Source organism: Anarhichas minor, unplaced genomic scaffold (genome assembly GCF_050575085.1).
Source record: "Anarhichas minor isolate MPS153535 unplaced genomic scaffold, ASM5057508v1 ptg000045l, whole genome shotgun sequence".
NCBI lineage: Eukaryota > Metazoa > Chordata > Actinopteri > Perciformes > Anarhichadidae > Anarhichas > Anarhichas minor.
Genome location: NW_027466491.1, coordinates 4552662 through 4564485, shown reverse-complemented (window position 1 = coordinate 4564485; position 11824 = coordinate 4552662). Strand labels below are relative to the sequence as shown.

General features: G+C 42.5%; 1 protein-coding gene across 1 annotated transcript in view; it reads right to left on the bottom strand.

Annotated features, from left to right (window-relative positions):
* Positions 1-10669: 10669 nt before the first annotated feature.
* cacna1c (calcium channel, voltage-dependent, L type, alpha 1C subunit) overlaps positions 10670-11824 on the bottom strand; it is a 149910-nt gene continuing 148755 nt past the window's right edge. The window contains exons 50-51 of the mRNA XM_076111439.1: positions 11574-11742; positions 10670-11188 (exon numbers count right to left, since the gene is read on the bottom strand). Of these exons, the coding sequence (XP_075967554.1) occupies positions 10670-11188; positions 11574-11742 (688 nt within the window). The remainder of the gene's footprint in view (positions 11189-11573; positions 11743-11824) is intronic.

Below are 11824 nucleotides of genomic sequence, written 5' to 3'. Positions count from 1 at the left end.
CTCCTGTGTGGATCAATTATTAACTAAATATGTAATGGCAGGTTGTAGTACCGTGACAGTTGAGGATGATGAAACAGACCTGAAATACAAATGTAAAAGGAAGTGAAAAACACAGCTCTAGGAAATGCAATTTATTTGCAATTTTTTAATAACATCATTCCTCAGATAAAAATGCAATGTTACAGGAATATACATCAGATATTAATTTAAAACTTGCTTTCAAGGGACCATACAGTCTAAATATACTTTTTCCTTTTTTTTATTTACTGGTAGCGTGCGTTATAAGCAAGACAGACTCTGTCACCAATGACAGACTGACAAGTTACAGATACAAACTGTACATTACTTATTTACAAATCAACTTTTTGTTTGGTTTTTCGTTTCACTTTTTATTGAAAATAGGAGTAGAAAAAGTGATTGAATTAATATTCTGATTCATTTCATTTGTATTCTTTCCCTTTCTAAAATGTAAAATGAAGTGAATGAACGAAAAAAAAATAAAAGAACTCTCCTTTAGAAAAAAGAAAGAGAGAAGAAGAAAGAAAAAAGGGAGTGTCACTAGGGAGACAAACCGTAACCAAATGATGTTGGGCCAGTGTCACTTAGCAACCTCAGAACCAATGAAATCCCTCGCAGTTGAGGGGGAGTGGCTTATGTTAATGAACAGTTACAAAATGACCACCTGCCTCCAAAGCTACCGCAAGTACAATAACACACCATTTCATCTTTTGACCATAAATAGTGCTGTTATTAAATACTACATTTAGCAGTAGTGTCACTACTAATAGTACGACAGATTGGTCTCCGTGTGAACGCCTCTCTCCATACAAAATAATAAGACAGAAAACAAACAGCTCAATCCCGTCAAAGGCCCTTTAACACTTTGCATGAGTAGTGAAGAAGACTACGAAGAAGATCATAAGACACTACTGACCAGTGGAGAACAGAGCCACACAGCCATGGCATTTACCCAGTAAATAAGGAACATTCAAAACTACTCAATATGGATCTGTGCATCTCTGCCATTGAATCATCAGGATGGCTAAAGGCCGAGATCAGACTGCCTCGGTTAAAAACAAAAGAAAAAGGAATCACGCCTGCATGCCGTTAAAGAGGCGTTTCCACACCAGCAACAGATAACTAACGGAAGAAAACACTGATGACGTACACGACACTGCTCTCAGACGGGCCAACTCATTCATTAAAGCTGCATTTACACACACAGGCACACAGTACCTGTTTGTTTCTAACTTTCTGTGGTGAAGTGTGACTTTCTTCGCAAAACGTTTGTAGAGATCCTATGTGCCGACAAAGAGGGAAAATGTGTTTGTTCTTTTGTGTGACTATTGTGGCCAAAACTGAGATAGCTGCTACAAAAAAAAAGATGAAAATATATCTAAACATAAACCAGTAGCCTAACCCTCATCTCAAAGATATGCGAGCACACCGGTATGCGCGTCACTGCGTTCTACATTCAAGGGATGAAATCATCATCGTTGGTGGCGCAACGTTAAGTCTTATCATTACAACTAGAGAGAATTAGCAGATGCAGGGAGGCACAGACATTCGTGGTTTCCACTGAGCTGCTCCGCCACCAGAACCACTCGCAGAAAGTGAGCGTCGTAAAGCTGCTGCCACGCCTCTAGAGCGGAGAGAGTCCGCTGTTAGAAACACTAGCTGCTACAGAAAACTCCTCTCCTCAACCGACAGGCTGTGGGGCGCAGCGTTCTCCACTAAAGTGAAACACAGAGAGCAGTCGCCGTGTCAGACTCAGACATTCTAATATGTGCAAATAGGAATCTCTTATGATTTATTATTGATTTGAATAACGATAAGAGAAGGAATGAGTGATAAACACCAAGGCTTTCAAGGTCCTTCCAATACTAACAGTCGTCCTAAATGTTCTCACACGGGTGCTGCTACTACCTCTACGATCCTTTATGTCATTTCTAAATCTATTACGCAAGCACATATCTATTTGGTTCATTTCTAGGGCTCAGCAGCCGAGGGAAAAGGAAGTAAATCAATTCTCTTTTAGTTCATCACCACACTCACGAGTGAAGAAATCTAAGTGTCCCATGACTGATTGGTGAAGACTCAACATGCGTCTATGAGTGTTTGAGTGTTACTACTACAGTATGAGCCAGTGCAACAAACATATCTAGAGTTAAGATTCTTTCAAGGTTTTAATCCACCAGGTGTAGGTATTGTAATCACATTGCATCTACTCTTGTTCCTCCCTAAACTCCTACACTGGCAACACACAGACAAAGACTACAAATCACACACACATGTGTGTAAACCTAGTGGAAACATTCAGCGCGTGGAGAGTTTTAACAAACCCGATCTGGGCATTTCCCCCCCCTCAAAGAACGAGATTTGTTTTGATCCTCTGCAAAGTCCAGCTCCAAACTATCATTTCATATAATATAATTTAGACATAGCTGTTCTATATATAATATCTAAAATAGAAGATACTTGCAATATAAACTTGTATTTCATAATATATTCCCTCTTTTGCTCTCCGTTCCACTTCCCAAAGCATCCATCAGCGCTGATGTCAAAGTAACATCCGTACTGTTTCTCCAGAAAAGGGAAATCATATTCTAATTACAATGAATTAAACTTCTACAAACAGGCTATGCTGATTCTTACCAAGAAGAAAAAAAGGAAAATTCAAAAATAGTCCTCTTAAAATATTTGTCAGGATCAAACAATGATCAACGAACACTTCCGTTTACAAGAAAATATAACGTGCATCTGATCCACGTGAGATCTGAGTGCAGGAGGCCTCACTCCCTCTGACAAAGTGATACGTAGCACATATCTGTGTGTGGTTTAGGATAAACACACAGCTCTTACACGTTTCAAATGGCCATGTGTAGAATACTATTTTTGTTAAAGCGTGTGAGGATGACATCTTTTCTTAATACTGAGCAGCTTGGATTGTACTCGGTCATGTACAGCAGCTCTTCCACACAAACACAAAAATAGATAAATAAATTCCACATTTTTAGATCAAATCTGCCATTAAAAATAAAATTGGATAAACTGTTCTTTACCAGACTTATATCTTTTTTTTCTCATTGCTGCTAAACCCACACAATCATTTGGTTCCTCCCCTTCCTTCAGTGAGGATTCCTCTGCACACACACACACATACTTCAAGTCCTCTACTCCTTTCTTGGAAGAAAACAAATAGAAGCTACATGATTTTCATGGCTCAAAGCATAGAGATATCTAGTGCTTGATAGGCGGTATTTTTTTGGTTTGATGTCTTTAACAGCTTCAATAATGCAGTGTGTGTATGTGTGGCTGACGTAGGACTAGTGAAGGTGAGACAGGTCTCTTGGTGCTACAGTAGGAAAATGTCCGACAGGTTGCTGGTAGTTCAATGTCTTTCAGCTTACTTCACGAAAAATGAAAACAAAAGCTAAACGCATGCTCGATTTCAGATATCTCCCAAATTGCTTAATTTGGCTCGTGAAATGCATTCACTTCGGTAACGTACTGTCGTTAAAAGCTGAGCTCTTACTTCTGCAGTCACTGGTAATGGATGCATTTCCAGACGTCTCCGCTGCAGTTAGTTATGTCATTTGGTTATTTGTGTTATGCAGCCAACGGTGTATAAATGTAGCCGTATTGGGATGGACTTGAGGAGCCACATCGTCTGGGAATCATCCGAGCCGGTTGGTGGAAAGACCTAAACGCCTGTTGTGTATATGCCGTCAGCTGAAACATACAATGTTCCATCTTCAGTAAATATAACTACATTATTCCCTGCTGATTCCTTTTGGTCAAACATACAAGTCAATAAAGTGGGACTGACCCTCAGTCAGTAGGATTATAGAACACATTCTCATATTTCACTACATTCCTAAATAAATGTCCTGCCCTTTTCCTTCCTCTAACATTCTGGTGATTAAATATTACATATTGATATATTTCTTGCTATTATATGGTATATGGTGTATAAAAATATACAATCATTGGCTAGTGGTGAGACAAAAGATATCATTCACATAGGACCAATACTTTACATCCCTAGAGAGAGAAACCCATGCACGTATACCTTTACTAGGAGATATAGTTCACCATGTATGAACTGAGACCACCCAGAAATCCAAACATGATGAAATAAAACCTTCAACAATCCCCCAAAAAAGATACTCTCTCCACCCAACATTGTTACTCAGACCAAACACCCACTGCTTCCCATTGTCGTCAACAGATTGTCTTCCATCCAGCGGAACCCGCAGGCCTTTGATTCCCCCCCCCCATCTTTGCTTTCACTCGAGGAAGTGGCTTACATTTGAACTGCGCCCTTCATGGCAACACAGCTGCAGCTTATCAGCCTGATTAGCAGCCTGATAAACTGGCTACTAGCAGCGAGGCAGAGACCACAGGTACACACACACACACACACACACAATAAACAGGTGTATCATTAGTAATGGCTACATTCCATTTAGTGGTGGCGCACGCTGCTTTACTGGCACGCCAATATGAAAATAAGCCGTGATTAAGGTTAACAGTTGCACTTGTGCATTTCGGGCAAAATGTCAGCTGTTAAAAAGGACCATTACTGGCAGGGTGGACACAATAGACACTCCTGCTGTGTTCCCTTTCCATATAACACACTACCCGCATACAACATAACTACATGATCTTTATGGTGTGTTTCTGCCGTTGGTATGCAAGGAATCAGCATACTTCACCATGTTACACTGTGCTGTTGTATGTCAATTTAACTGTGGCTTTAAAATGACACTTATCATTTAAAATGTATTTTTTATAACTTTCTAGAACTGTCTCACCACCATCTGCAATTTGCTTTAGAAGCCATTGAGTTTAAAAGATGGGGGCAGGAAGGGTCTATAGAAGAAATATTGTTTGTTGAATTATGGGAAATGTAGTATCCACCATATGACAGAATTAGTGTGTGCGATGGAATTGGTAGTTCCACATCTTTATTGTAAGTGTGTCATGCGGTGTGGGACTCTCACTGTTCTGGTCTTGGTCTTGCCTCAGTCTCGATGCTCTCTGGTCTTCATCATGACCTGGTCTCGGTTTAAGTGGTCTCGACTACAACTCCGGCTGCAGTTTAACCCGTGGATTTTAAATTGACGTTTCCATGTATATTTTCCACTTTGTGCCTGAATATAGCATATAAGCAGTCAAGTGTGTGTTTGTCTGTCCCTAGCTTTGACTTCAATCCACCTATGTGTTTTGTAAAAACTACTAATTATAGGTCATTTGGTCCATTTCATACAATATGTTCCCACTGGTCCATCTTCCGAATGTCAGACGAGGAAAAGATAGAAGTTGAAGACAGAGACGATGGCAACATAAGTAGTGACACCTGTCTAAACTTGGGAGTAAAACACGAGCTCCGTCCTCCTCTGGGTGAAGAATCTGAAAATGTACTCGGAGCCCATAAGACACAAGATATGCAAAATCACCTTCCAAACAGCCTCCACTGCTGTCCGCCGTCAAATCTTTATCTGGAGAAGAAATACTGACTTTAATCATATTTACACTAAATAGAAATAGCTACTGTCATGAAGTATGATATGATACTTAACCTGATCAAAACAAAACGACTGCAAAAGCCGGCACGCTTAACGCCAACGTGTGAACCTCATGCAATACCAAACGCAGCTCAATCCATTTAAAGACTAAAGAAGGGAATCCACAAGAGGAAGGGATGCAGTCAAACTCATATTGAGTCAGAGAGTTGGATTTAGTGTTTTGTTCTGCTGCTGAATCATCAAAAAATAATCCTGGGGCTACACTGGCTGGATGTTAAACCGCAACCAAAAACACCAATTTCATGTCGATGTCTCAATACACATTTTAGACTGCGGATCCAACAGCCTGGCACGAGAAAGATAAATAAATACATCTTTACTATACTGCACTGCAATGTACCTGATTTCAAGTATGTTAGGTTTCTCTGGCATGGAACCCGCTGAGATCACTTACAAATGTAACAAACTGAAAATAATACATCATCATGATACTGATTCTTCAGGGTACCGACAGTCATAGTTATTGCATTGTTTTTGCATATCTTGTGGGATGCAGGATTACACCCACTCGTACCATATACTGCAACACAACAACTCAAGAGTTCATTCTAACCGATGTGTAAAATAATAACTGCAATGCTGCTCCACTCCACACGGGGGCCCCCCACAGAGCCTTTAAACCTCAAACAGACACAACACAGCCTGGGTTGGCACTTCTGATTGGCAGGGTGACTCTAAATGGGCGTGTGTCTCTGTAATATCTACGTGGACGTTGATTAGGAACACAAAAGTAAAGGATTTGAACTAAATGTAGTTTCTGAATGCTCCTCAATGCTGGAGGAGATACTGAACATTTATCCTATTTTTTTTCAGCTCGGTCGGTCGGTCTGAAAATGGTTCTGTGTCGGTTAAATGATTAGATTCATTGATTCGTCAATCATTACATGGTTTCTTATCAGTAACATTCACAGCTGTATCTATACGGGCTGACAGAATGGTTGGTAGAAAGCAGACACACTCGCTGGCTCCTTTGTGGCAGCTTGGATACCAAAACTACTTTATATTTATTCTTAAGGATTTAGACCTGATAGACATTAGGTTTATCGAGTAAATCAGCATAAATAACCAGGAGGAGAGCTCATTTGGTCTTTTAAATTCAGGGTTCAACAAACTTGACCCGGGCTGATCCAACAAAGTGTGGGTACAAAAACCAGAGCACACAGTGTGAGACTAACTTTAAGGTTGAAACCCTGAACCCCGATGCTTCCCTGCACACACATTAACATGCTCGACCGTACCTAAATCTGCTTTACTAACTTTTAGACGAAATAAAAGCAACTTATACTGAAACTGGTGTGAGCCACTCGCAGCCAAGTCGTCTCTTAGCTTCTGGTACCAAGTTATTTCTTTATAAGTACTATTTAAATGAGGCGCTTTTAGAATAACTGAAAGAAAGAAATGAAGATGTTTGATGAGGGCCAAAGGAAGAAACAGACTAAATGTCAGGGAGGGTATTCCTTTGTCAACACAGACTTCTTCAGGGTTTGCAGTATGATCATAACCATAAAACAACAATAGCACTGCCACTAGAAAACACGTTCAACATTCACATTTAGTTTGCATAATAATGTCAGAAGTCTGTTTACTGGCACAGGATGCAGTGTATGGCAGTGTGTTCATGCATACCCTTCCCTGTCACAAAGCTGCTCTGCTCAACACGCAGGAATGAGAGCTCAGCAGTCGGACCTTAAATGGGAAATTAAAGTGAAAGTAATGGCTAGAAGTTGAAATGTGATAGAATCTCAGGGCAGGAATTCAACGTCTTTTAAAGTGAGATGTTTAGAGGTAAAATCTGTCGCAACATATTTGGACTTTCTTTAGAGCTAATAAGAGAGTTTGAGATTAAAACTACTGTTGTCAATGCTCTAAGCTTAACATAGCATGTACGTTCTTACATCCACTGACATGTATCTGCATGTGAGCGCTGCTCTGGTCTGGTAAGATACAAACTTTCAACACTAGTGTCCTGTTGACTTTGCATCTGAATTGTGGCGGTAACAACAATGATGTTTTTTTTTTTTTTTGTCTTGTTACATCCCATTTTAGAGAGCTGAACTGAATCATTTCAGTTTCAAAATACTATAAAGTTGTTTAATAAATGTGACAATCGGCACCAAGGATGTGATTCTGACATTGGGAATGTTTGACAGATATAACACCAAGGTGATACCCATGCTCTGTGTGATGTACTGAAGGCTGAGGTCCATAACTGGCTGTGGCGCCCTGTGGTCATACCGTCTCAAGTGAAGCTAAACTATAATCCAGAAACAAACTATAATAGAGAAAGGTCAGTGAAGAGTTGTCAGCATGCTACCTTAACGCCATAAGAAGAAAATGAAAGGACAAAAATCTCCAGGACAGTTTTCTGATCTAACCCGATCATTTTTCATGTAATCAAACAATTACACATCTTATCAATCGACAGTAAATGACCTGTCTGTAGTATATTCTTTCAGTAATTAGTGTTACCAGCAAATTATATTACAGACAGGGAGCTGTTTTATTTCCAACAATGACAATAAATCATAATGTTTTGTGATATGAGCAGACCTCAGACAAAGAGATGTGATTCAGAAGTCTTGCAGCATCTGTACACCAGCCCTAATAGTTCATTTGGAGTTTAAACTACGATTAAATGATGTAAATCATGTGATTATGGTGTGTCACAGCCGAGCGATCAGGGCGTCACCCCCCCCAAGTTCATTCATGTGGCAGTGCGATTTTGGTGCTTCTACCATTCAGAGAGACCATCCACCATAAAGAAGAAAAGCAGCAATTGCCAAAAGGCTTCTTCCCTTCTGGCCAAGCTGCAATGCCGAAAACTCACCACCGCTGTAAACTGAGCCGTCACTCGGACCCCGCTGGAATCCTTTACGCCTAATAACCTCTAAACAGAGAAATAAAGGAAAGTTACGCACCGACAAGATTTTCAAAGAGAGCGTGGCTTCAGACTCTGCAGCTTGGCTAAAAAAGTAAAAGCAGTGCTAAAGAAATCACAAAGCTTTGGAAGCATGCCTGTCCATGGTAACCCTGTGTTAAGGAGGCCCATTATCACACACTCACACACACACATACACACACACACACCCCCACACAATACCATACTTGTAATGCTACCTTAATTTACTGTCTAGGCTTAAAATCTGCTTTTTAGAATACATAAGTAACCACTCGGACACAGGCACGCACACATACAAACTCACACCCTCACACGTTTTTTTCTCTTCTGGGAAAAATAAATAAATAAATAGATACAATCTGTAAAAGGTGCATACTGATAAGAGAGAATGACCCCTCTTTTAGATACACACGCCATCTCAAACATTCGTACATACATACGTCCATCCTGTACTAAAACGCAGACACACACCCTGCACGCACAGATATAGTTATACACTCGCACGCAAACACTACGCCCTGCTTCGATACTTAAAACCTCTTAAAATTCTCCTAAAATAAATCGAGCAAAAATACATTTATGAGACCAGCACCCCGATTTTGCAAACAAATCAAGGATAAATTAAACCAATAACATCATGAATATAAAACAAAATAGTCATGGCTAGCCAGTTTTGCACAATATTGAACTGTTAAATACATAGTGGGCGTGGTCTGTAGAGAGAGTGTGTGTGTGTGTGGCAGCAAATCCAATAGGATTCCACGCTGAGAGGAAGAGGAGGGTCTCGGAGAAGGAAGTGAGGTTGATTGACGGACAGATTCTCTGTAGATTCATGCCCAGAGTCCGCTTTCTTTTCAATCGGTCACTCCCGTTCTCTCCTCCACCCTCCGTCTCTGTTGCCCTGTTCGACACACTCACCTCCCGAGGGCTGAAAAAGCAAAAAATCCAGCGATGGAGGAAGAGGGACGGTGGAATAACCAAAGAAGAGGGAGGAAGGAGAGAGGGAGGAGTGAGGAACGTCGAGGTATGAGGCAGAAAAGGGGGCTCGCTGTCTCTGCTTAGCCACCAAATGCTCCTCCCATTTCCTGTTTGGGGCAGGAAGTGGGCGTGACCAAACAAGGAAAAGCGGCAGAGGAGGCGAAGCCAGGTCAAGGTGACAGACTTTGTCTCTCGCTGGCATCTCACTGACCAGCGGATTTCAGAGCTGGCAAGCTTCCTGTAGGCCAGAGAGTGTCTCTCTCTGCCCATGGCCCCCCTACAGAAGCCCAGTTGTGGCTTTTGGTCCATCCCTCAAATCCTTCCCCCCCTGGCTGGGGGTGGTATGTCACCTTCATCCCACCCCCGGGCTGGCAGGGCTGTGCTCCAAGGTCCCTTAGCTTTGGAAGAGGAAGAGAAATGAGATATCAAACAGGGTTTTCCTCACCCCCGTTTACTCAATACAGCGCTTCATTATCAGTGAACCAAGAAGGAGGAGTTGACCTTTGACCACAAATGTGTGCGGTCAGATCTAAATCCTTAACTGACCCCCCCTCCCACAAGCTGGTCTGCTGTCCCCTACCTGGCTTCATGGCGGCCAGACAAACAACAATAACACAACACCAAAGTAGGCATAGGAAATGAAAACAATAAACGCACTACATCATCTGCAGTAAACCCATTAAAAGGACTTCCTGCTTCTGTTGTTTCTTTTCGACCTTTCCTTCATCCTTACTTTCCCCTTTCTGTTTTTTTTGCTCGTCTCCACTTTCCTTTTCACACTTTGAGGACATGATAAAACTGTGAGGCACTTTAGAGACACACTCAGACACATGTGCAGAACACACGCACTCACGCACACGTACAAATAGAGAAAATCATAGATCACACACACACAAACACACACACACAAGCATACACTCAGATAGTATAGAGTATAGTGTGGTATACTTGACTACAAACATTCACACACATACAAACTCTTATAAACCAACAGAGTCATAACCAGGTGTTTAATGTTGTGTCACTGGCCGCCATTGTCCAGAGCGGTTACGTCTGGCTGAGAGGCAGACAGTGTGTGTGTGTGTGTGAGGGGCGGGGACAGACAGAGCCAGCCACGGCGCTGTTACCCAGCACTGACGAGCGTCAGTCTCTGATGATGTCAGAGGGGCCAGTTGGCCAATCAAACCTGTCAGTCCGACTCCTACAAACTCGTCACACACTCCATATCCTCGTCCTCTAACAGCCTGCTGTTCCTCTGCCGCGCTCCTCCAATCACAACCGAGCTTCTGTGCTGCTCCTCCTCCCTCTCTTCCACCTCTTCCACCTCTTCTTCCTCCTCCTCCTCCTCCTCCTCCTCCTCCTCCTCCTCTTCTCGTCCGCTCCCCTCTGCGAGCAGCTCCTGTCGCTCCTCCAGCGAGGAGGGCTCGTGGATGGAGCCTCTGCTTCCTCCGGCTTCTTCCCCGCCTTCGCTGACCACTTGGTCCCTGTGCGTTGCTGCTGCTGCTGTGTGGAAGGGGAGGAGGTTGCCGTTGGGGCTGTGCTGGGAGCTGGAGGAGGCGCTGGATGTTGCGTGCGTGGCGGGGTTGCCGTTGAGAATGTTGTTGGCCGCGTGCTCCATCTCCTCGATGGTCATGTCGCACGCGTCGGCCAACTCGGCTTTGGTCACCTCGATGAACGACGGGTCCTGGGCGAAATGGCCCAAACCCTCTGATATTAGCACCTGGGGAGGGAAATGAAAAAGAAAGGAATGGGCGGAGAGGAGGAAGACAGAGAGAAATGGGGGGGGATGGAATGGAGGGAGTGGGAGAGAAAACTGATGATTATTTTTCTTTACCTAACGGTGAATTATTTTCCAGATCAATCATTTGTTCTATAAAAGATTTGAGGCCCAAGAGGTAAAACTATTCAATATTTCACAAAAAAACAAACAAATAGTACGGCAGACATATTAACATATTTATCCTGTGAGGTCTCAACCCCCAGGTTGGGAATCACTGACATAATACAAAGATTGAGGATGTTAAAGCTTCAGATAAATGTCTAAACTTCTCCAACCCACACACACACACACACACACACACACACACACACACACACACACTTACTGCCTCCACCAGACTGCCTGCACTGCCGTGACACAGTGAGCTGGAGTCTTTTCCCAGTAGCGAGGGCACTGTGAGCGACACCGGCCGTGGTGGTCTTTGATTGGACACTGACACACTGGGGTTGAGGCTAGGACTGGGCACCCGGCTGTTCCCATTACTGTCGCTGTACCTAGGAGCAAAAAAAACCAGTTTATCATTATTACTGTTCCTACAGTATCATCGTCACAGCTATTTGAACAAATGCACTGTGA